The sequence below is a fragment of the Cydia splendana genome, chromosome 8 (genome assembly GCF_910591565.1).
Source record: "Cydia splendana chromosome 8, ilCydSple1.2, whole genome shotgun sequence".
In the NCBI taxonomy this organism is placed as follows: Eukaryota; Metazoa; Arthropoda; class Insecta; order Lepidoptera; family Tortricidae; genus Cydia; species Cydia splendana.
This window is the reverse complement of record NC_085967.1, coordinates 11,566,102-11,593,008: the sequence shown is the minus strand read 5'-3', so window position 1 is coordinate 11,593,008 and position 26,907 is coordinate 11,566,102. Positions and strand designations below refer to the sequence as shown.

The 26,907-nt window shown below is 39.3% G+C and overlaps 1 protein-coding gene across 1 annotated transcript in view; it reads left to right on the top strand.

Moving 5' to 3' along the window:
• The window catches only part of LOC134793172 (uncharacterized), a 139,966-nt gene that overhangs the window by 32,167 nt on the left and 80,892 nt on the right, over positions 1–26,907 (top strand). The window contains exons 2-27 of the mRNA XM_063764759.1: positions 1,663–1,724; positions 2,295–2,496; positions 2,824–2,928; positions 3,045–3,161; positions 3,256–3,387; positions 3,506–3,621; positions 4,733–4,982; positions 5,512–5,777; positions 5,885–6,620; positions 6,974–8,146; positions 8,254–8,463; positions 8,560–8,853; positions 8,936–11,926; positions 12,013–12,681; positions 12,763–13,473; positions 13,609–13,800; positions 14,075–14,257; positions 15,511–15,642; positions 15,726–16,446; positions 16,570–16,745; positions 17,001–17,912; positions 18,293–18,430; positions 19,567–20,340; positions 21,207–21,350; positions 21,599–21,670; positions 22,503–26,828. Coding sequence (XP_063620829.1) covers positions 1,668–1,724; positions 2,295–2,496; positions 2,824–2,928; positions 3,045–3,161; positions 3,256–3,387; positions 3,506–3,621; positions 4,733–4,982; positions 5,512–5,777; positions 5,885–6,620; positions 6,974–8,146; positions 8,254–8,463; positions 8,560–8,853; positions 8,936–11,926; positions 12,013–12,681; positions 12,763–13,473; positions 13,609–13,800; positions 14,075–14,257; positions 15,511–15,642; positions 15,726–16,446; positions 16,570–16,745; positions 17,001–17,912; positions 18,293–18,430; positions 19,567–20,340; positions 21,207–21,350; positions 21,599–21,670; positions 22,503–26,828 — 15,799 coding nt within the window. The 5' untranslated portion in view covers positions 1,663–1,667. The remainder of the gene's footprint in view (positions 1–1,662; positions 1,725–2,294; positions 2,497–2,823; positions 2,929–3,044; positions 3,162–3,255; positions 3,388–3,505; positions 3,622–4,732; positions 4,983–5,511; positions 5,778–5,884; positions 6,621–6,973; positions 8,147–8,253; positions 8,464–8,559; positions 8,854–8,935; positions 11,927–12,012; positions 12,682–12,762; positions 13,474–13,608; positions 13,801–14,074; positions 14,258–15,510; positions 15,643–15,725; positions 16,447–16,569; positions 16,746–17,000; positions 17,913–18,292; positions 18,431–19,566; positions 20,341–21,206; positions 21,351–21,598; positions 21,671–22,502; positions 26,829–26,907) is intronic.

Sequence of the window (26,907 nt, the reverse complement as noted above, 5' to 3'; positions counted from 1 at the left end):
TATTGTTGTGGTTATATAACGTGACCGCGTGTACTTGCTGCCGCCGGTACTACGTTTAGCGGACGCCGCGACAACTAGGACAACGACATTGATTTACAGCTTAGCATAGTGCTGCATTGGTCTAGCTATGAATGTAGTGTAGTTAACACATACCTACAACAAACTAGGCTCGTCACGCTTAGTCTGAACAAATAAATGTAGGTACATTTTTAGTACTCGCAATGGACTGGTTTTCGTTCAACAAGTCATTAAACAAGCATCCACACAATATTTAACTAAACATTATGTTTTTCTAATAGGTATTTGGATGATTATCAAGTTATTATGATCTATAAGTTAGGTCAGATATGTTGAAGGGGTATTTGATAATCACTATCGTATATAGTATATAGAGTTAAACTATCATCCACTCCTCCCCCTTATTGTCATTTTTGTAATTTTGTCAGTTATGTCATGTCATCCGTGTGTTTCCTATTTAAAAATTATTTCATTTTATTCCAAAAACTACACTGTCAATTAAAGTAAATACAAAGATATTTTTATTGATAGTGGATAGTCCGCTTTAAGATAAAATATGCACTTGGTAACTAATCATATTATTTACGACAGTTACATACATCTTAGAGACTATTATCAACCTAATAACAATCATGTATTGATTGAACATTAAGTAAGTGGCCAAAATAAGTGCCATTCACACAGTTATCTGACCTCGCAGGGCGGCCTTCGCCTTTGTCGCGACTAGCAATTATAAACGGAAACAACATGGTTGCTGGTAACGGCAAGAATACTAGATTTAATAAGGTTCTGCAGTATCGATGTGACTGTATTGTATTATACTTATATCTGAGTGTTGAATAATTATGAACACGTTAATAGCTTAAATCGAAAATCGAACATCGCTATAGTTGAACCAAGAGAAAGTCTGCAACGATTTTGATAGCACACGCAGTGCAAGTGTTATTTTAAAAACTTCTATGAACTTATGACGCTTGCACTGCGTGTGCTATCAAAATCGTTGCAGACTTCTCTTGGTCTAACTCTATTTTCCTTGCAATTTCAATACCCTTGGCTTAGGTTCACCCGTATTGTAACTTTTACAGTTACACTATGTGTTCGCGTCGCCGCCTTGTGCACTAGAAACACAAATATTAGGTACCTACTTTACATATATTTATATGTAGGAGGTAACTAAAAAGCGATATTTAAAGAATATTTAATTAATGTTTTTTTAACGAATGTCGTTATAAAATTTTAGCTATTTTAGCATAAGGTTTCCAGTTATTGGAAGGTTGCCAGTACTCGTAATAGCTTAGAGGATTTACCCTACCACTTAGGGTTCTAACTCCACTTTTTTCGAGGTTGGACACCAATTTATAATATGTTGACCTTTTAAGAGGCAGTAACAAATATATTTAGACCAAATAATTAAACAAAGACAACAAAATGTACATAACATTTTTTTTGTATTGTTTTGTCCGTTTTATGTTTATGTAAACTTGTTTATGTGCAATAAAGTGACATACATATACATACATACATACATAATTAGCTCCACCCCTTTCACACAAATAGATTCTTGCCAATATTACATACAGTTGGTTTGGTAAAATTATACGTCTAATATAATATTTTAACGTTTATCTTTTTATTTTGTTTCAGAGACCATGTATATAGACACCTTACCTCTAGTGGTTTGGACGCTTTTAGTCACAACGACACATGTAAGTACATACTTCATATACCTCTACCTATCACATCACAACGGTGAATTGTAATGAAGGCCAATATCTTCGGCCATGTTTTTATCGATCACGAAATAGATGAACTTTTGACAGGCAACCTTGCCTTAAGTATTTAAGTTAAACAGATAGGTACTTAACATTATAATTTGATAAGTGGCGGGCGTCATAAACATCCTTTAGGACAGTTCGTTTGTCCAAACTGGAGCTAATTTGCTAAAACACATACAATCGGGCCCGGGAAAAGAAACCGGGGGCCTGGCTGCGGCCCTGGGGCAAAAAGTTTGAAGATCGCTGTTATGTAGGTACCTTACTTTTATATTAAGTACCTACCAATTTTAGTTTGCAAATATTGTGTCTGGCATAGATACAGTATTTGCAACAACGCACGAGCAGCGTTTTTTCTAAATAAATATTCTTTATAAAGGAACATTAACGGAAACTAAGGGAACCCGAATTCTTTAAAAATTATATCAGTCCTGTATCTACATACTTTTGTGATTCCTTAACAAGGCGAGTGACGTGTGAAAATTATTCTCAATTGTTTTACAGGTAGCGACAGAAGGCCAATATGGAATAGGTTTAGGAATAAAACGAGAAGTATTTTTCTTAAATTTAGAAGACGGCTATTTTGGTTGTCAAGTAAACGAATCAACGCAAATATTACAATTATATGAATTATCGAAATTATGCGACGGTGTGCCAGACTGCTATAAAGCTTCCGACGAACTTAGGTCGGAGCTGAAATGCACAGGTGAGTCAATTGCCTTTATAGAGGGTCTATTTGATAAGCTATATTAAAAACCAGAAATTAAAATTAGACTCATTAGACGCAAATAAACGATATTTATATTTTTATTTCATTACTTATAGTCTAAATTTCAATAATACTAAGATACACTCATCAACAACTTATAAATAATAAAAGAACAGCATCGCGAACTCATGACACAGGTCGAATTAGCGGTGTCCCTCCCGCTTTTACTTTAATATTATTAATTCTTATACACTATACTTAAATTGAATTATAATTACGTACATAAATACGTACTAAAACGCCCCTATTTATATAACATTTTAGACGATTGTACCAAAGAAGATGGCGCGCAGTGTATAAATGGAGCCTGCTTGAACGGTGTGTGCCATTGTAATGACGGTTTCGGAGGATGCAATTGCCAAGAAGCCGGTAAGGTTCCACATCCCATCTTTCAACCTCTTTTAATAACTATAAACAATAGAATTATGTATTATTATTATTAAAGCATGACAACAACTTAATTAACGTGCGTACGGCTGTTTTAGATGTAAACGAATGCAAGGAAAGGCCATGTGATGTCTTTGCTCACTGTACAAATACGGTGGGTAGTTTCCAATGTTCCTGTTTCCCAGGCTACGAAGGCGATGGTTTTACTTGCAGAGGTTAGTACAAAGACAAATACTTATTATACTTGCGCTATTGTGTTCAGTAACTTAAAAAGTATGAGATTGCATTTGTCGTTTTTGTAATCGCCAGATATAAACGAATGTGAAGACCCAGCAGTAGCATCACGATGTGTAGCAAACGCTGAGTGTTGCAATTTGCCTGCTCATTTCATCTGCAAATGCAATCGTGGATTCGAAGGAGATGGCGAGGAAGAGTGCCGAGGTATGTTTCTTTACGATGTAAATATTATTAGCAAAATTGGTTCGTAAAATTCTATTAACATATTTACATTAAAACCAGTTAATTATTCAATCAGATAACTCCTTAATATAAATTTTAGATATCGACGAATGTCGACGACCTGGCGCTTGTGGAATCAACGCAGTCTGTCAAAATTATCCGGGCAATTACACGTGCGCCTGTCTAGCTGGTTACACTGGAAATCCATTCGATGGTGTAAGTTATTTTATACTTTATTAGGTAGTTTTATATTTAAGCGCTGGTGGCCTAGCGGTAAGAGCGACTTTCAATCCGGAGGTCGCGGATTCAAACCCCGGCTCGTACCAATGAGTTTTTCGGAACTTATGTACGAAATATCATTTGATATTTACCAGTCGCTTTTCGGTGAAGGAAAACACCGTGAGGAACCCGGACTAATCCCAATAAGGCCTAGTTTACCCTCTGGGTTGGAAGGTCAGATGGCAGTCGCTTTCGTAAAAACTAGTGCCTAAGCCAATTCTTGGGATTAGTTGCCAAGCGGACCCAGGCTCCCATGAGCTGTGGCAAAATGCCGGGACAACGCGAGGAGGAAGAGCTTAGAGGTAGTTTTATATTTATTCATCAATAATTGCAAAAACTCATATCGACATTTGGTATAGGAGAGTACTTTATTTATGTTTTGTAAATAAAAACCTAGTAATATCTATGTATAATAGAATCAGACATACGTACTTTGAGGCTCATTATAGCAATGGCCAACCATTTGTACCTTTCAGATTTTCATTGGTATAAAGTTATATTTATTAACAATAGAAAAAAATATCGAGAAAAAAAAACCGGACAAGTGCGAGTCGGACTCGCCCACCGAGGGTTCCGTACTTTTTAGTATTTGTTGTTATAGCGGCAACAGAAATACATCATCTGTGAAAATTTCAACTGTCTAGCTATCACGGTTCGTGAGATACAGCCTGGTGACAGACGGACGGACGGACGGACGGACGGACGGACGGCGGAGTCTTAGTAATAGGGTCCCGTTTTACCCTTTGGGTACGGAACCCTAAAAAAAAGAGAATTACTGATAGATTAGAAAATTCCATATAATTGTTGTATTTACGTGATGGTGACGACCCTTCGTTTGGCTCACGGAAGTAACTTCATGGAAAGAATATTTGCGCCTGATAAGATATCAATTATTCTGTATAGGTACCTAATATATCTGTGATTAGTACCTATGTGCCTACTTCTTAGTAGATAGCTAATTATAGAAACAGCCTAGCTATAGCGTACCTACTTATACAATAATTAATTTATAATATGCGTGTCATTGATTCCTCTTTGATCGGGCTAGTGTGTGGACGTGGATGAGTGCGCAAGCGGGTCGGCATGCGGCGCAGGTGCGACGTGCAGAAACGTGGAAGGCGGGTTCGAGTGCAGTTGTCCCCCCGGTAGCGAGGGTGACCCGCGCGTCGCCTGCCAGGAGCTGGACGCATGCGCGCGCGCCCAGTGCGGTCGCGGAGCTCTCTGCCAGAATCTTCCCGGCGCTTACCGCTGCATCTGCCCGCCTGGTTTCCAAGGCAACCCAGACGTAGGATGTACTGGTGAGCAACCAAAATGTCTCAAGTGAATCGCTAACCTACTCTACTCCTGTGTGGTCTAACGCTTTGTGGTATTGTAACTGGTCGCGTGTAACGAATCGCGCTGAACACTACCGCATCCGGACGCGCGGTAGCTTCACGCTTTTACTAATTATCACTTCATTCGAAACATTTATCGACAAATGTAACGAACCAATTTTCAGCTAGTTGGTGCATTCACATCGGCGATCGAAAGACCACCGCCCGAAGACTTTTGTAGCTAATGAGTTTTATGTTGGCGACAAGAGGCATTGACGGATCCTTGTTCGTGTAATATTTTGTTTTATTAGATAAAACTTCTTCCTTCCAGTTTCTACTTCACGACTTTCGTCGACTTCTCTAACACTGTTTTATGCTCAGTCGTCTGTTCTCCTGTTTCTTGCTCTTCGTAGTCTTCGTAGTGGCCGCCGGCGTCCCTATTGCGTGCGTATGTCTTTATATGAGGTGCGCCGGCGGTAGATGTAATTTAGATGTGAGTTGTTTTTTACACCAGACGTGGATGAATGTAAGAGTAGCAAGAAGGTGTGCGGCGACCACGCCGTATGTACCAACACGGTGGGCAGTTACGTATGCGCGTGCGAACCGGAGTACACAGGCGATGCGCGCGTGCCACACGGCTGCCGCGACGTCGACGAATGCGAAGCGCTGGAACGCCCCTGTGGGACGCACGCCGTCTGCGAGAATGCTGCGCCCGGATACAACTGTATCTGTCCTCAAGGATACAGAGCCAAACCTGATCCACAAGTTGCCTGTGAACAGGTAAATAAATGACAATTGTTATACTATGTTTGCATAGTCAGCACAAAGATCAGACTTTCATAATGTTATTGCATAGGTATTATTTACATTAATTGAAATGCTTTCAGATTGACGTCAATACTCTATGTAAATCTAATTTTGACTGTACAAATAACGCTGAATGTATAGAAGACCAGTGTTTCTGTAAAGAGGGATTCGATGCAAAAGGATCTGTTTGTGTTGATATTGATGAATGTGCTACAAAAACATCGACTTGTGGAGAAAATGCTATGTGTATTAATACGTTGGGGTCTTACGAATGTGAGTGCGCTACAGGATTCGTAGGGTCACCACCGACAGTAAAATGTCGCGCTCCGTGCGATGATGTGAAATGCGGAGATCATGCCTACTGCAAACCAGATGGCGCTGAAGCTTATTGCGTATGTGACGATGGTTGGACTTTCGACCCCACAGACATAGCAGCCGGTTGTATCGATATTAATGAATGTGACACCTCTGTTGGACCAGTCGGCCGCTGTGGTATAAATGCGAGATGCTCAAACACATTGGGTAGCTTTATGTGCCAGTGTCCAGAAGGTTATACTGGAAATGCATATAAACAGTGCATAGATATCGATGAATGCCAAACTGACGGAGCATGCGGTGTTGGCGCAGAATGTATTAATCGAGATGGTTCATACAGCTGTGAATGTGCTGAAGGCACTGTGCCCGATCCTGATCCACGAGTACGATGTGCTGAAATCCTTTTATGTAGAAATAATGATGAATGCCCCGGTAATGCTATATGCGATCAAAACTCAAGATGTTTGTGTCCAGATCCTAATGTTGGCAATGAATGCAGGCGTAAGTAATATGTATCACCCCATAAGTAAATAAATACGTACAGTCAGCAGCAATTAGAAATATGCAAAGAGTTAGACCAAGAAACGTCACGAGTTTGATAGCACACGCAGTGCAAGTGTTATTTATACTACATAATTTCATAGAAGTTTGACGTTTAAAATAACACATGCACTGCGTGTGCTATCAAAATCGTTGCAGAATTGTCTTGGTCTAACTCTATCAAACAAATACAATTTAGTAATAAAACCATTTACTTAACGTTACATTTTTGTTTCTGACTGTAAACCATAAATACATACCTATAATAAACACAACATTTGAATCATAATTTACTATTTATTCGTCTGTTGTAGATCCTTGCGAAACTTTACATTGCGGTAGCAACTCCGAATGCCTATTGACAGACCAAACGGCTCAGTGCACGTGCCGAAGTGGTTTCACTGGAAACCCGTCATCTCTCGGAGGTTGTCAAGATATAAATGAGTGTCTTTCTAATCCTTGTGGCGCTGGAGCTGTGTGTAAAAATTTACCTGGAAACTTCCAATGCGAATGTCCTGGCAGTTTCCACGGGGACCCTTATATTGATGGATGCGTGCCAGGTAAAATGCCAAGTGAATGCAGTGACACTAATCCTTGCCCTCTCGGCGAACAATGTATATCACACGACGCAGAAAATGTCTGCATTTGCTCTCAAGGGTACATTCGTAGTAAAGAAACGGGTTTGTGTGAAGACATCAACGAATGCACTCAACATGGACACTCCCCGTGTGGTCTAAATGCAATCTGTAAAAACCTACCGGGAAGTTACGAGTGCAAATGCCCCTCGGAATATAGTGGCAACCCTTATAATCTATGTGAAATGTGCAATGATATTAATTGCCAATGCCAGCCACCATACAAAGTTGTAAATGGTAATTGCGTTCTATCAGGGTGCTCAAAGGATAAAAAATGCGGGAAGGGTGCCGACTGCATAGTTATTTCAGACGGAGTAAGTTACTGTGCTTGTCCTGCCGGATTTTCTCAAACTCTCGATGGTTCATGCGAAGATATAAACGAATGCACTGCTGGTCAGCCTGTATGCGGAATCGGCGCGGAATGTATGAATACAGTGGGTTCTTTTATTTGTAAATGTCCACCAGGTTATGGTCAAGACATCACTACTGGGCATTGTAGCATAAATCAAAAACGTTGTATTAGCGATTCTGATTGCTTTTCTAATGAAAAATGTATCGAACCTGGGAAATGTGTTTGCCCACCGCCATTTTATCTAGACGTAACTGACGGTCAAAAGTGCAAAAGTCCATGTGAGAGGTTTACTTGTGGAATTAATGCAAAGTGTACGCCCAGTGACCCACCTAGATGTATGTGTATGGCGGGATTCGAGGGAGATCCATATACAGGTTGCACTAACAGAAATGAATGTCATAGCGCTCCCTGTGCATATGGTGCGATATGTCATGACAAAAAGGGTGGTTTTCAATGTGAATGCCCTCAAAATATGATTGGAGATCCTTATAAAACCGGATGTGAGTATAAATCATTACATATAGTAATATTGGTCAAATAATTGTTGTATTGGTAATAATTTCATAGCAATAATTAATTTTGAATTTGTTTTTCATTTTGGTTGTAGGTAGCGTCGAGGAAGAGCCGACACAAAAACAACTTTGTAGCTCAGACAATGAATGTCCAAACACGCTATCATGCTTGAACCGTACTTGCCTATCACCTTGCGGCAGTGTTTCTTGTGGGCCTAATGCCTTTTGTGAAGTCGATAATCACGCAGCATGGTGTCGCTGCAATCCTGGATACACTAAACCTGAAGGCGGAAAGTGCATATCCGGTAAATATTAACTTTAATAATAACAGAAAAACCTCAACTTTGTCAACCTGTCCATAAATTAACATGTTGATAATAATCATGAAAATCAATTTCCAGGTTGCGATTCGTTCTCATGCGCTTCTCGTGCACAATGTATTATATCAAAGTCAGGGCCAACATGCGTGTGTCCTGAGGGCATGGTAGGAAATCCATTTCCGGGGGGCTCTTGCAGAAGAGACGTGTGCGGGCCGGGCGCGCCGTGTGAGGAGCCCATGTCTTGCGTGGCGGGGCGATGTCGCCAGCGTTGTGAAGGCGTAGTATGCGGAGTAGGCGCCTCGTGCAATGAACAAAGTGGAAAATGCGTTTGTAATGATTTCTTTGTCGGAAACCCTGATTTGCTATGCATGCCACGTAAGTATACTCACTCTTAAATTCAACTTACATAATATTTTCGTATCCATTTCACCTTCATAAATAATATTTTATATTTTAGCTATTTCACCACCAACGTGCGAACCAGGATGTGGGAATAATGCACATTGCGTTTACGGACTTTCAAACGCTTGTAAGTGTAACAAAGGTTATACTGGAAATCCGTATATCAAATGCCTCACTCGGAGACAAATAACTTGTGCTAAAGCATCTTGCGGTCGGAACGCTGTTTGTCAACAAACACGATCACATGTCGAGTGCCTCTGCCCACCAGGTTATATTGGAAATCCAAATCTACAATGTATTGATATAGACGAATGTAGCTCTAAACCATGTGCTGAGAATGCAATTTGCATCAATACCCCAGGAAGTTTCAGTTGTATTTGCAAAAGTCACTACGTGGGTAATCCGTACGAACTTTGTTCGCATGTATCCATTTCTAAGTGTACCGAAGGCAACAGTTGCACTTGTACTCATAATGCTACATGCCCAGATGGATACATATGTGAAAGATCCAGATGTGTCGATGCTTGTCGCAAAATGTCTTGTGGCCCGAAATCAATATGTGAAGAAGGCATTTGCCATTGTCTACCCGGATATACAGGAAATCCCAACAACTTGCAACATGGGTGTGTTCTCGATAATAAGTGTATGACAGATGGTGATTGCAAAGACACTGAAATATGCTTTCAGGTAGCAAAAATTTTTAGAAAATGCGTGGATTCTTGCAGTAAGTTGCAATGTGGACCTAATTCATTGTGTGTTAGCTCCAATCATCAAGCTCATTGTTTATGTGCTGAAGGGTACGTGGGCAAAGCAAATGACGTTAAATCTGGTTGCTATTTAGAGCATGGCGAACCAAATGTAATTGAATGCAATGGACACAGCGACTGCACAGAGCCGCAACTTTGCATGCCAGTGGATGGGTCTACGAATAGGTGTATAGATTTATGTTCAACTATAGCTTGCAGCGCTAACGAAGTGTGTAGAGTGATAGACAATAGTGTACGCTGTGATTGCAAAGATAATTTCCGTTGGAATCCTGTAACTTCTATTTGTGAGCAACCATCTACTCCAAGTTGTGAAAAAGATAATGACTGCGACGACAACAAGTCATGCCAAAAAGATGTACTCGGTGTAAGGAAATGTTTTGACAACTGTTTGGCATTTAGTTGCCCTCAGAATTCAAAATGTATAACTAGACGCCATAAAAGTCAATGCGAATGTTTATCGGGTTTTATAGGAAATCCCAATGACCGTGATGGATGTTTACCTATCAATAAAAACCAATGCGTCGATGATGCACAATGCCGAGAAAATGAGATTTGTAAATATGTTGGTTCTATTAAAAAATGTACATCAGCTTGTCAACAAAAAATTTGCGGTCCGAATGCAATCTGCGTTACCAATAACCATGTTGCAAAATGTCAGTGTCCATCTGGGCCCTTTACCGGCAATCCTGATGATCTAGAAAAAGGATGTCAATCAGTCCCATGCATATATAACACGGATTGCTTAGCCCACGAATTGTGTAACCGTATGACACATACTTGTATGAATGCATGTGCCGAGGATTCTTGTGGTGATAATGCTGTATGTATAGCAGAAAATCATAAAATAAGTTGTCAATGTCCAAGTGGCTATAAAGCGGATCCACTACCAGAGGTTAATTGTAGAAAGATAGAGGTCTGCAATCCAAACCCTTGTCATCCAACTGCCATCTGCGAGTCACATCTTACATCGTACACATGTAAATGTCCTGTTGGATTGACAAGTGACAAAACAGGAGTATGTAGAGTTCAGGACGATTGTCCTTATGGTGATGATGACTGTCCGTTAGAAGCAACCTGCGTCGCAGGACGATGTGTAAATCCATGTGACGGAGCATGTGGTATAAACTCTCTGTGTAAAATTGTAGATAGAAAAGCTATTTGTTTGTGTTCCGAAGGTTATGAAAGCATTCAAGGCGGTAATGCTTGCAAGAAAAAGTTGCTAACCTGTGATAATGATGCTCATTGCGACGGGGATGTGTGTTATAATGGACAGTGTTTAACTGCTTGTAAAAACTCCAGCCAATGCGATAAAGGAGATATATGCATAAAGAATTTTTGCATGACACAATGCGCGAAGCATTCTCAATGTGGCATTGGACAAGCATGCGTAGGCGGACAATGTTTAGTTGGCTGCAGAGTTAATGACGACTGTGCCAGCGAAGAATCTTGCATAAACAACAAATGTGTTAATCCATGTCTTGTAACACGAGTGTGTGGTCCGAATGCTATTTGTTCAAGAATTAATCACAGTACAAAATGTGAATGTCCACTCGGATTTGAAGGAACGCCTTCTCCTCAACAAGGCTGTGTACGGATACCAAGTGCGTGCAGTAAAACATCCGAATGTCCACCAGATCATATGTGTATTGGATTTTTGTGCGAAGTGCCTTGTCAAGATAACTCTGGGTGCGCGATTGGTGAGAAATGCAGCGATAATAAATGCCACAAAATCTGCCACTCCAGTGGAAACTGTTTGCATGGAGAACATTGCAGTTCTGGCTTATGTATACCTGGCTGCAAATCAGATGCAGATTGCCTTAGTAACCAACGTTGTAAATCAACAACATGCCAATGCTTACCTGGTTTTAAAATAAATATTGACGAATGTATTAATATCAATGAATGTTTAGACACTCCATGCCATCCATCAGCTCAGTGTGAAGACACAATAGGGTCTTTCAAATGTATTTGCCCAACTGGAGCAATCGGTGATCCTTATAAAACTGGATGTATACTACCAAACCAGTGTAGACGAGATGAACAATGTGACAGCTCACTTGCTTGTATACGAGGAAAATGCCAGAATCCTTGTCAGACTAAAGCATGCGGGTTGAATGCAATGTGTTCAGTTCTAAACCATAGAGTTGCATGCTCTTGCAAAAAAGGATTTCTCGGCAATCCACTAGACAAAAATATTGGATGTTTCAAAGTGGAATGTGTCGATAGTTCAGATTGTTCCAGTGATAAATATTGCAATAGTAGAAGTAACAAATGTTCCGGTAAGTTTTTATTACTATTTCCATAGGTTAATGATTATTCAAAAATTACGTATATAATTATGTTATAATTTGTATATTGTTTTCAGATAAATGCGATGATTCTGCATGTCAAGGGGGTACGTGTAAAATTATAAATCATAAATCAACGTGCAGTTGCCCAATAGGCTTTAATTTAAATAATAATGCCTGTGAGGATATTAACGAATGCGTGAACAATCCATGCCCCGTAAATTCAGATTGCGAAAATTCACATGGATCTTATGCATGCAAATGCATTAATGGAACAATATTAGACACAAGTAAAGGCATTTGCAAACTACCCGGCGATTGTTTTTCAAATAATGACTGCTCGGAAAAAACTACGTGTATTAACAATCGATGCATCAACCCCTGTCAAAAATCGTCACCATGCGGTGAAAATGCGCAGTGTATCGGGGAATCACATAATGCTATTTGTGAGTGCCTGCCAAATAGCCAAGGGGATCCTTACAAGAAATGCACTAAATTCGAATGTACAAAAGATACCGATTGTTTGTCAGAAGAAGCATGTGTCAACTATAAATGTGTAAACTCTTGTAGTATTCCACGAGCTTGCGGCAGAAATGCCGATTGTCTTTCCAGAAGCCATATCGGACATTGTTCGTGTTCACCTGGCTATACTGGGGACCCAGTGCTTGGGTGCGTCCCAATACAGTACTGCACTGATGACAGCAGATGTTCTTCTGGCACTAAATGTGTCGATAATTTGTGTGTCGGTACGTAAACTGCAGGATTATCACATTTTTTTTTGTTTTACTCGAGGTATCCTATTTACTTACCCGTTTTATTTGTTGTAGGTTTATGTAAAAGCTCAAGGGAATGTTTAAGTGATCAAGTTTGTATTCAAGGAACATGTCGATTAACCTGCAACTCTAATAATACCTGCCCAGATTTTCAATTTTGCTTAAATAGAGTTTGCACTAAGGAAGTTCAGTGCATGGCCGACGATGATTGTGCTGAAGATGAAAAATGTTCTGTAAGCAGAAATGGAATTCCGCAATGTGTCAAAGTATGTGACGGACATCCATGTGGACGGCAAGCTAACTGTTTAGGTCAAGTTCATAAGCCTGTTTGCTCATGCAAAGCTGGATATTATGGAGATCCACGACAAAGTTGTAAAAGAAAACAATGTGATATTGATAATGACTGTACGGATGATAAATTGTGTGATAAGAATATGTGCAAAATAGCATGTCTGATGAGTAACGACTGTGGAGACAATTCAGTTTGTTCATCTGAAAATCATAAAGGTGTATGTTATTGCCAACCCGGGTATACTGGCGATCCTTACAGAGGTTGCGTGGAAATTAATTGGTGCGAATCTAATACTTGTGGGAGTGGAGCTGAATGTAAGAACACACGAAACAGTGCGCTATGCACATGTCCTACCGGAACAGTAGGCAATGCTTACGAGGAGGGATGTCGTAAAGCACAAGAATGCCGATATAATAGAGACTGCCCAGCTGCCGCTCGCTGTACTGTTACTGGTGCTATAAGCAAATGTACAGGTAAGTGTCAGGTATAATGTGATCGAATGAACAAAGGTAAATTTTAATTTCCGACTTAAATAAGTGTTCCGTGAACAAAGTTTTGCACGGAACACTAAAAAGGTGCGTACTTATGACGTTTATTTATTTTTTTAGATGCATGTGAAAACATAAAATGCGATAAAAATGCAGAATGTGTTGCCGTTCGACATATGGGACAATGTAAATGTAAAACAGGCTATGCAGGAAATCCTAACTCTCCAAATGGATGTAGCCCTCGTGAAATTACATGCACTGGGAAAACAGACTGTCCTAATGACAAATATTGCCATAAAGGAATTTGTAAAGGTAAACACAATTTTGAGTAATATGTAATCTTATTCTAAAATATATATAAATCTAACCAAAGCAATACATATAGTTTGTCAAAGTACTGTCTTATTTCAATCATAGACAGAGAGAATCATACTATCTTTGTCTTACACTAGTATTAGCACCCAAAAGAAAAGGATGAGTATAGTTTCCTGGTTCTTACTGACTGACAAATTGGTTTGACCAACTATATATACCCATATACCTATAGAAATATAATTATACGCTCATTTGAAATATTTGTTTGCAGCTCTCTGTCTTTTGGATGAAGAATGTGATTCATCAGAGAAATGCATTACTGGTCAATGTTTGGATCCATGTCAGGTAGAAAAAAGCTGCGGTTTGAATGCTATCTGTCGGTCTGAAAATCACGTGGTGCAATGTAGCTGTCCACATGCATTTACCGGAAATCAAGATGTAGAATGTGTTCGAAGTGAGTTTTATATTAAAAAAAAAAACAGCCAAGTACGTATCGGACCATGTTCAGAGTAGGGTTCAGTATTTGTCTCTCTGTCACGTATTGGGAGGTTTTTATACATAACATATACCGTGTACAGTCAGCAAAATTATTAGCTTAGTATCCCTGCATACATTTGCATTTGTATTAGCGTTAATACGAAGTGCTAGTTCGGAATGTAGGTCAGATAACTCTAGCATAGCCGTGTGTCACGTTGCGCGGAATGCGTCCATCGGCGGTTTCGAGTCCGCGAATTTGGATGCGTCGGCGATTGCTGAGCAGGCGACCGCCGACCCGCGCCCCGCCGCCCGCCCGTCTACGTCACCGGAGACGCGCACGTCACGCGAGAGTACGTTGACCCCACAACGTTCCTACGCTGCCACTGCCGCTAAGCCGCCTGCTGTGTCCAAGTCTAAGCAGCGGCCGAAGAAAGGGGTGCAGAGCCTTCGTGAACCTGTTCACAAGGATCGGTCACAGCTGACTCTAAAAGAGTCGGGATGCGACAGAGATGGCTTCAAAAAGGTGGAGAGGAGAAAGAAGTCAGCTCGTCCGAATCAGTGCGGTACCGCACCGACTGGACCTAACCATTTGCTGCGTCCTGCAACACCGACGACGCTGCTGTATGTGTCCCGATTACACTACCTTACGAAGGTCGAGGAGATCGTGAAGTATGTACGAGCCAAGTCCGGATTCATCCTGAGGGTCGTGAAGTTGGAATCTCGACACAGTGTGAATTTTAATTCTTTTGTGCTGAGCGTTCCGACTGAACATCTAGCGACCTTCACCAAGGAGGAGTTTTGGCCGAAGGGTGTCAAGTTCCGGCGGTTCCGCGGCCGGCTCCCTGACACTGCGGGGTTGCGAACTGCATCGCAGCCATAATTGTGTTTTTAGTTTTAAAATATATTTTGTAATAATATGTATGCTAGTTTTAAGGTATTTATCTATGGGCCAATAGTTGCCTGAAAATAAATGTTTCATTCATTCATTCATTCATTACAGAGACGGCAGAGGTGAGGTTGTATAGGTACCTATGGAAATAAATACAATTATGTAATTACTTCTGAAACTCTCATCTAACTTTAGACGCGGTCAGGTTAAATAATAAACCGTGTATGAGTATGTACTGTATCTACCAAATTTTTTGATTAGGAATAAAATTAAAATGTTAGTCAGAAATACACAATTGTTAGATTGAAAGATGAGAAACTTTATGAAATATATTATTTCAGTTCCCCGTTTATGTGGTGGCGCTGGAGAATGTGAAAATGGCCACATGTGTCATGATTCAATGTGCGTTCCTCGATGTAAAGTGGATGAAGAATGTGCACTTAATGAACGGTGTTCTAAAGGAGCTTGTTTATGTAAGTGCATACCTACATTTGTATTTTTTTATTGCGTCTAGGAAGCTCTAGGACCTGTTCACTAACGATTCCTTTTTTTTCAGTAACGTGCAGAGTAGATAATGACTGCTTTTTAGGACACATATGCTTAGGAAATACTTGTCAATACGGATGCAGGCATGACGAAGATTGTGGTCCCGATGAATATTGCAAAAACAATTTTTGTGGAAACCCATGTGCCAGTAACATAAATCCATGCGGACCCAATGCACTTTGCTCTGCAGTGGACAGGAAAGCACTCTGTTCGTGTCCAGATGGTCTTATACCAAACCCGACACCCAATATAGGATGCGTGCGAACGCCCACATTACAGTGCCGCATGCATACAGATTGTTCTGCTGGTTGGAGGTGCGAGGACGACCGTTGCCGGCCGGCTTGTACGCTTGACGGCGCTGAGTGCCTGCAGGGCGAACGGTGTGACGCCGGGGTGTGCCGTTACGCATGTACTTCCGACGAGCAATGCTCTGACGACGAAGTATGTGATGGCCGCTTGTGCGTAACAGGGTGTAAAACAGATTCTCACTGCGCAAACAATCTTGCGTGCATATCAGGACAATGTAGTGATCCTTGCACTGAACCAGCTACATGCGGCTCTAACGCTTTATGCACAACTAAAGATCATCGCCCTGTTTGTAGTTGTCCACCAGCATTAGTTGGAGACCCAAGAACTGTTTGTAGGAGAGAAATGACTCCTTGTGATCGAAATAAGAATTGTGCAGATGGATTTAGCTGTTACGGCGACACTTGTCATCCATCTTGTAGAAGGTGAGAATTGTACACATTGAGACATTGTTAAACAGTATTAGTAGTAGTCGTAGTCATCGTTAACTTATAAAACGGATATCAAAATTGTTTATGTATTATTAATATAACACCAACAATTTTCAGTGACGTCATATGTTTATCTAACGAAAAGTGCATTCGGGGAATATGTCGAGTTGTATGCAATAGTGACGAAGCGTGTAGCGATGGGCAAGTTTGTGAAAACAGAATTTGTAAACAAGGCTGCAGAGATGACAACGCTTGTGATGAATCTCAAGCCTGTTTCAACGGCCAATGTAAAGGTATGGTACATTCGTAAATATATAGTAAAAAATCAGTTACATAAACTAATATCATACTCTTGATAAATCAAAACATTTTAATATACATATATTGATTTTTCCTTTTCGTATTGTGGGATTTAAGTGTCCCAACTTAAGTACCCACGACGGCCACGACGACGCCATACTAGCTGTATAGAAGAGTGGATACTTAGGTTAAATTAAAGCACCGACTAGGCCACATTTAACTGGTATCATATTTTAATACTGTTTTAGATCCATGCAAGGAAAGCGGTTTATGCGGCATTTGTTCAGAGTGCAATGTTTTAAATCATCGAGCACAATGTAGTTGCTCCAGAAATTTCACCGGTAATCCTTTAGTGGAATGTAAAAGAAAACAATTGCAGTGTGATGGATATTGTCCATGTGATGACAGTGAATATTGTATATCCCTATGCGATGATAATATGGATTGTTCATGTGGAGAAAAATGTGTTGACGGCGGTTGTCGAACATTATGCTCATCGAAAAACAAATGTCCTCAAAGACAGATATGCGTTAAAGGTGCATGCATTGCTGGGTGCAACAATGACAGAGATTGCGGAGATGACATGTTGTGCTTCGCAAAACTTTGTCAGCCGGCTTGCCATGAAAAGTCATGTGGGAAAAATGCAGTTTGTTTACCGACCCACCATCGAGCAGTGTGTAATTGCCCTAGCGGATTTTCAGGTGATCCATTAAGCGAATGTAATGCTTACGACTGTCAGCACGACGAAGAATGTGGTGCCGATGAAGTGTGCCTGGAAGAAGGAAAATGTAAAAATGTATGCATAGGCGCATGCGGAGTCAATGCTATCTGTCGTGCAATGGACAGATCACCACAGTGCTCTTGTCCGCCAAATTATTTAGGGAACCCTAAATTTGAATGTTCTAAGCCAGCTGCTGGCAGCTGCTTGCGCAATCCTTGCGGAATAAATGCGCGTTGCCGGGATTTCGACGATGGTAGTTACGAGTGTACATGCCCGCCAAACTGCGCTGGTGACCCACAAAAACAGTGCTTCTGTGGTGCTATGGAGCCCTGCGCATACAAAGGGTGTGGGACGAATGCGCAGTGTCGTATTGGGCATAATAAGGAAGCTCAATGTTACTGCCCACGCAACTACCCTAACGGTGATCCAAATATAGAATGTAAGTAACAGGGCGCTAATCAATCATTGAGTGAATTCTATTATGTGGTGAGAGTGATGAGACTCATTGATGTTCGATGCTTTTAAAAAGTACTTATTAAGAAAAAATATATTATAGCTTGGCAAAAAAGAGTAGACATTAAAAAGTGGCAACACTAGTGTCGTCCCATTTTCTTATATAAATTGGTTGGAAAGGGACGACACTACAGTGTTGCCACTTTTTAATTTCTACTCTTTTTTTGCCAAGCTGTAAGTTAGTAGCTATTATTTGATTGAATTCAGATTAATAACAGTGCGCTAAATTTTTACTGGTCGACGTATGAAATAACCATCACAATTGGAAAACTAACAACATTTTAAGACTTTAAAATACTTTTACAGGTTCTCAAGAGCGTAGTGTGGTTGATTGTCGAACAACTGGTTGCGGAATCAACGGAGAATGTTTGAGAGAAGGAGCAGAGTTTGTTTGCCATTGTATTCCTGGCACGGAAGGACAAGCAGATATTGAATGCCATACTAGTGAGTAAATACATATTGACAAAACACGACTTAAGATCACTTGTATAAATGCACGACAAAGATATTCGTCATCAAAAACATAATGTAAAAGTGTGTATGCTATTGTATTTCACTAGAGAGATACATACGGCCAATCAGAATATTGATATTTTTGAATATTGCCTGCTGAACAGGTAAATGTGGGTAGATTTATGTGAGCATTCAAATTAAAAGATATTATTATTTAGAGAATCACCCCACACCACGTATGTAAATACAATGGTTTTTGGGCAATATATATGCATTCAAATTTGGGTGTCAAAGGATGTGGAGGAATCATACAATAAATAATAAAAACAATTCTATATTATTCACAACGACGGGACTTAATCGCGTAAAATTTTATTTTAAGTTTACCTCCGACGTTTCGAGGACGGCGTTGTCCCCGTACTACTACCCGCAATTGGTCTTGTTTATTAACTTGAACGTTTTGCGCACTAGGGATGTCACCGGATCAAAAACCTACCACCTACACACCTAGTGCGCGAAACGTTCAAATTAATAAACAAGACTAATTGCGGGTAGTTCGAAAAACTCGCGCGCCTAAAAGATGTTGATGTCAACTTAAGCCAGTCTTCTCCGAGACCACGGGACAACGCCGGCCTCGAAACGTCGGAGGTAAATTTAAAACTTAATTTCACGCGATTAAGTCCCGTCGTTGTGAATAATAATGAGTAAAAATATTGAAAGTTTAAATCAGTGTTGTTTAAACTTACTTTCCTTATAATAATTACATCTTTAGAGACCCCGATTGTAAAGAAGATATTCGATTATTATACTAAAGATACGATTAACACCCAAGTAGAAAACCTACACACGTTTGGTTAAAATGGATGGATGATACAACCTGTAATTACTGTAACATGTTGTCTTAGTGGAAGCATTCTCACCGTTCGTGCTTGAATTATCAAACAGTCGGTAACATTTTGTTCGGCTTCATGTACATATCGCTTGTATTATAATATACCGTTATATACATATCTCTCGTCATAAACTATCAGTTTCAAAAAGCATGCACTGTCTCGTGAGAAAGTTTCCTCTTCGCGGATGAAGGTACCGCTCTTTCGACTTTGCTTCCTTCTTTCACATCTTCCTAGGTATCGAATGTACGAGCGATAAGGAGTGTCCACTTGACAAGGCCTGCCTGAGCTTGCATTGCGTGGACCCTTGCACTGTTCGCGGCACGTGTGGTGAGGATGCGCTGTGTGAGTCGGTGGCGCACCGGCCGCAATGCTCGTGCCCACAGTGTTACGTAGGGCAGCCACGGGTGGCCTGTCGGCCTGATCCAGCCTGCACACCATCATCAGAGCCAAACTCTACATTCACATGTTCTCCAACTAAGTCTTGCCCGCATCGATTGGCATGCGACTTTGATGCAGGCCAGTGCCGAAATCCATGCCTGAACTACCAAAACTGTCGTAGAAACCAAAAGTGTGAAGTTAGAAATCACGAACCCGTTTGCGTTTGCCGCAATGGATTTGCATTAAATGATAAAGGAGAATTAACTTGCGCACCGGAAGATGCAGAATGTACACGGGACGAACAATGTCCTTCTAATGCGGCATGTCGTAATTCCAAGTGTGTGAATCCCTGCTTGGCGTCAAAGGAACCCATGTGTCCAAAGGGAAAACAATGCGAAGTTGTGGAGCACAACGCTATCTGCGTGTGCATCGAAGACTGTCACACCGCAGTATCAATATGTTTACGGGACAATGGGTGTCCGCAAAACTTGGCGTGCAGAGACTTCGAATGCAGAGACCCTTGTAAAGGCGCTTGCGGTGGTGCTCCATGTTCAGTAGAAGACCACCATCCAGTTTGCAAGTTCTGTCCTAAAGGATTCACACACGACCAAAATCATGGCTGCATTAAAGGTAATTGATAGAGCTGCAATTTTAAATACTATTTAGTGAATCTTAGTTTATTAGCATCTTGTACCAATCTTAATAATCTTTTTTTCTTCATATTGCAGGAAATGTTGATAGTTATACTTTATGATTTCATGCGAGCTCTTTGTCTATTTCTTTCCTTTTTCTAGCATGTATCTTGTTGTTTTTTCCACAGTTTGAACTTCTTCTGTATCAGGTAGTTTTCAAGCACGATAAACATATTTGTGTAAATATACATAGACATACATTTATCATATTGAAAATAACTTCCACTTAAACATTTTGGTGATGGTTGTGCATGCATATACCTACCTTTTAACGCTTCTGAAGCTTTGGTTACAAAATGATAATGCATTAAAGCTGCCACGAGACAGAGTGTGCAATAATATTTTAATTTTACCGCTTACTTACGTGCTGTTATTTGAAGCCCTGTTTTTAATATGATATATTTAATTATTATAATCAGTTAGAAAGGTTTGAATAACCTGATACACATTGGTTATTAAACTTTGATAATTCGTTAATATATTCTATTAAAACAGGGAATACTCGCATTGTACTGCCGTGAGTTTTATTAAATATAATAAAGTATTTAGAATGTGCACTAAAATAATATATAATATATGTAAAAGTTCTACTTTAAATTCAAATTATATACAATCTCATATTTTTGTGATAAAATTGATAAGTCTACAATCTACTGTTCAATTCAGTTTTTTTTAAGCAAGCGTTAATATTTTTTCTTTTTTTTCGATTTAATTTATATTTCATTAATCAGTCAGTATAAGCAACTGTCCCAGAAAATGTAAGCTTGTTACAATGATAATTAATCAACATTTCGGTATGTACAGCGTTAGAATGCACTTCGGATGAACAATGTGCGCCGAATCTGGCGTGTGCAGGTGGGCGCTGTGCCAACCCATGCGAGCGTGGCGGTCCTTGCGCCTCTGGCCAACACTGCGCCGTTTCCAACCATCAACCCGTCTGCTCTAGAGGTAATTCATGCACAATGCACACTATTCATTATTTTTACTTATGCATTCACTGCCAGCAACCCGCCAGGCGGGCGGTCAGTCCGTAGGACCAACCCTAATGTAGCGTTTTCGCTACATTAGGGTTTTCACATGTTATCGGCTACGCTCGTAGCGCGTAGTACGCGCTGGCACTGAATGTGTTAATAGTAATAATATATGTTGTAGATTTTTTTTTCAGGTAATAAGTAATTCTTGTTTTTATTTGCTAGGGCCTGTTACAAATTGTGCACACTGTCGACCAGGAGTACCTTGCGACCCATTTTCAGGGGCCTGCATGGAAAGTAAGTACATACTAAATATACCAAGGTGTAATATAAATAACTGAAAATTTTAAAACAAAAAAACATCATTATAATGTGCCTTACTTAGCTTTAACTAAATTAAATTTTAAGACTACCATCTATTCATCCATATTATGTACATGCCATTAGAAACAATTGACGTATCGTGGACTCCTATAATGCTAGCAGGTCTACGGCTGTTCTTAGTAGCTATGTGAATAGCAAAACTAACTCCAGATGAACTGGTAATTGCTATAACTTCAACGTACCTACATTTGTCCGATAAAACGCCACAAAGTTCTGGCTACATTACCTCGGCAGACCCAGTGAGGATTTCGTGACTTTGGGGTAGTTATATTTTCATAGGATCTGATAATTACTTTTTCTATCAATTACTGATATGTATAATTGACCGAGAAGCGTGTGCCTGTTTAAGCGACTTGATTACTAATTACGATGCATAGTTTTATGCATAGATACTTAGTTATTTTGTTTATGAATTAAAATTAAAGTGAATTCCTAACAAATCTGGCAAATAACTTATATTTACATAATGTTTGTCACTTAAACCGGGCACACGTAATTTACTCTCTATTCTTTTATATTTTCTGTTGTGGTTGGGTTTGGCTTTATATCGCATGACTCCCTGGCGTCTATTTTTCATTTCTATTCTGGCTTTTACTTCTATTTGACACATCTCACGAAATAAGAATCATTATCTACATACATGTAATACATTTTTAAATAAAAAAAAATGTAATGTAGCTTTCGTCAATACAAGATTTCTAAATGAATAATACTAACTATTTTATTGTTGCATTCCTATTAACAGATGTTCCGCCTAAAAATGACCCACTAACTGAAATATACCTCGATACAACCACGGAAACCATAAATCTGGGAACAGAAGGCGAAACTGATGTAACTGACACGACTAAAATGTCTTCCGACTATTTTAAATATACTGACACAACTACTGTATTGAACATTAACTCAGTTGACGTTACATCCACAACTTATAATTCAGATGAAATGGAAACTATAACAACTACAAACTCAAACATACCTACTGAAGAATACCGCGAGTCTAGTGTCAATATTGAGTCATATACAGAAACTTCCACTGTTAAAACCACCGTTAGTTCATTAGAAACGACGACGAACAGCGTAGAGACAGTATTTTCTACAAACACAATAAATGATATTAAAACTACAAGTGGTATGCAGACCCCTGAAACTAAATCAACAGGAACTAATACTACCCCTGAAAGTTCTGGAGTAACTACGGATTATAATATTAATTTAGCAACTCGTCAGCAAGATGACAGTGTAACAGAAATGACTGCCCTTTTTACCGAAACTATAAGCAATTATTCATCTACTCTAGATTCTGATCAGCTAGTAGATAGTAGTAGTACTGTCCATTTTGAAAGCACCGTGAAACCATTAACAGTCAACTATACAACTAAAAGTTCAACAACAACGCCCAATGAAAATAAAAATACAAAAACACCAGATAATCAAAGACAATTAGGGAGCAATTTCACTGACACCGCAAACAGTATGTACAATGTAACAATCAAACATAGGGACAGGCCAGAATTCCCTGTAACGATTTTAGATAATACTTCAGCAATGACAAGTATAGCAAGTGAAACTGATGGGAAAACAGACAATGTTCCTACAGAAAATACAAACGCATTTGCCACGTATCAAAATGAAGACCTTACCACCACCACCACCACCTTAAATAGTCTGCGTACATATTCTACGGCTACTACCACTATTTTAGAGGTTACTAATAAGGAATCGTCTACTTCCCATGAAAACACGAAAGAAATATTTGATTCAACAAGTAACATTGAGGTAACTAAGGATTTAGCGTATCAAACACAGTATACAGAAATATCCCTAGAAGACAAAACAACTCAAGTTACTGAAAATACAGTAAACCCTATGACTGTCTCTAGTGAAATTCCATACACGCAGGATATGGAAGTAACTTCATTTTCTACTGAGTCTTATAAAACTTTAAGTACTGAAGTCCAACCTCCACAAGGAATTGATCCAGATACAGAAGAAAATACTGTTATAACACCACTCAATAAAAGTATTAATGAAACAAAAAAAACAGATGTTTTACCTAAAGTCACCACCAACACAGTTATTAAAGATATGCAACATTCAACAGTTGAATCGGGTTTTGCAACAGTTACTGAAACATCATCTTCTTTATTTTCATCCGGGTCAATCACATCGCAGGCTACATACACAGAAATCGATTCTGTAACAGAGCCTTATACAGGCCTAATAGGTAACATTTCAACAAGCACCGATACAAGTGAACTTAGTAATATCCATGATGTGACATCGAATGATCTATTAACTACAGTGTCATATAAATCATATGATACAACCATGGACCAACAAACTACCAGTCAAACTTTGCACACACAATCTTTGGCAAGAAATTCAGAAGCGTCCGATATAACTGAAACTACAATACTTCACTCGTTAAGTACTACTGAATCGCATACTGAATTCGACTCGACAGAACAGTCAACTTATACAGCACAAAATAAAAGCACAGATTTTTCTTCCGTAGTCACCAATATGGGTAGTGAAGACATGCAACATTCAACTGAAAAAGGAACAGTCGAGTCAGTTACTGAAACAACCACAACTGTAAATACTGCATTATTTAAATCACCTGAATCATTTGAATCGTCAACTACAAATACAGACAACAAAATAACTGACCTTAATCACTCAATAGATTCAAATAACTTCACAATAATTGAATATAACTCTGTAACTGAGCCATTCACTAAGCCAATAGATGAAATTCATTATAGCACCGAAACAAGTGGATTTAGCGAAACTGTTAGGGAACCGGATGATCGTATGATTACAGCTACATATAAACCATATGACACAACAGTGGAAGAACAAACACCCAGTAAAAATTTACACACACAATCTGTGTCAACAGATTCAGAAGCGTTTGATACAAGGGAAACTACAACAAGTCACTCATTAAGCACTACCGACTTGCATAACGAATTGGATTCGGCTAAACATTCAACTTATATAGAAGATTTCTATATTAGTAAAACCACTAAACCTAGTTTTACAGAAACTGATTTTCCGATAACTGCTGAAGATAATGAATCACGTGCAACTTTAATAGATACAACATCATATTTGCCCGATACACAACCTACATATAGCTCTAGCTCTAAATCTCATGATTTTACATCCACTGAATCATCGACGAATTCAGAAGCGTTAGATACAAGTAAAACTACAACATATAAATTTACGGAACAAGCGATAACTAAATCATCAGACATATCTGAAACTAAAACAACAGATCAATTAACATTTTCAATAACAACCGGTATGGAGGAAACGACTAGTATTTCGACAGATATTAATAGTATGAGGGACATTTCAGATAAAAATCTAGTCAATACGGAAGCGTACTCAGATATCTCACATAAAGGTATAACTACCGCAACTGATTACACAACCAAAAGTGAACATTTAACGTCGGAAAACAATTTGTACACGCCTATGGGACGAACAAATGAAATTTCCCATATACCTTCTTTGAATGATATCACTGAATCTCTTTCAATCAATACAGTCACAGAGGAACTTACGATACCAACTATTTCTATGGAAGCTAATGGTGACAGCACAATAAAATCATATTCGACAGAAACATATCCTACGCGATTAATTACACCAAAAGAAACAAATAACATACCACAGTCAACCAGCCCTGATACAGTCATGTCAAATCCTACTCAAAGCACTGTGGAAGATTCTGTAGATGTTTCCTATACTGATAAAACATCAATAAGTTTAACTATTGACGATAAGCAATCTATAACCACTTCTCTTACGCATGACTACACAACTGAATTACCAAAAAAGAGTGTTACAGGTGAAACCTACACAGATGGTATAATATATAGCGATTCAGACACGGAAACTTTAACAGAAACCAATACGGTTACTACGCACGGCGGTATGACGAATAAAAACATAGTAGTTAATACAACAACTGAGAATTATATTACGGATTATACATCTACCAGCGATGATGTAAGGACAAATGTCTATAACTTATCAACATCTGGTAGTAATTCCAAATTATCAACCGAAACTATACCAATTCACGTAATTGATACGGAATACACAAAACCTTGGGAACAAGATACTACAAATACCTATGACTTGCCAGAGACGACTACAGCACTGAATAAAGATACAAAAATAGAGGAAGAAGATACAACTAATACTATTAGGGTTCACACATCTACCAGCTATGACCAACTTATAATAAATATGAATAATTCTGCAACATTAGATAATGTCACTAATATGTCGACGACTAATGTAATGCCGATAAATAAGGATTACACTAAGCCTTGGGACGAAAGTACACAAAAAACGTACAACTGGTACGAGACAACAACAATCTTAAATACAACTTCCGAAACTGAGACAGTACCCACAACGGGTAATACGTTTTTCGAGGGCATAACTGATGAATATGTGCCTGATGACATGTCGACCGAGAATTCTTATGGCGTTCACACCTCCTCCAACGATGATGATTATATCACAAATAATGATAATATGGCATCACATGATAATGATTTTTCGACTGAAAACACTACACCAATTTACGCAAATAATACGGACTACACTAGCCCTTGGGAGGGAACTACTACAAACGCTTATAAAATAACCGAAACAACGCCGGAAATAAAAACTGAGCTAACAACTGAAACTAATACAGCGACTGAACTGACGGGTAACATATATACAAGTCCCTCACACTCAACAACTCCCAACGCTAATCTATCATCACGTAGAAAAGATGTAGACATACTAGCCTGGACTGACTCGACTCCATATACTGACATGACTTCTACGGAAACAGCGTATCCGAATAATGACTCTTACAACGTAACTAGCTGTAAAGTGAATTCGAACTGCTCCACGGACAAAACCTGCATAAACGGAGTGTGCCAGAACCCATGTGCGATGCAGAGCCTGTGTATAATGAACACGACATGTATCGTTGTCGACCATGTGCCCCTGTGTATGTGCGATGGGATCACTGGGAACAACTGCGTAAGAGGTATGCTACTTCGATAATTTGCATACATGTAAGAACAGGTTAAATTGTTATAGAAAGTCATATAAGTAGGTGTACATTT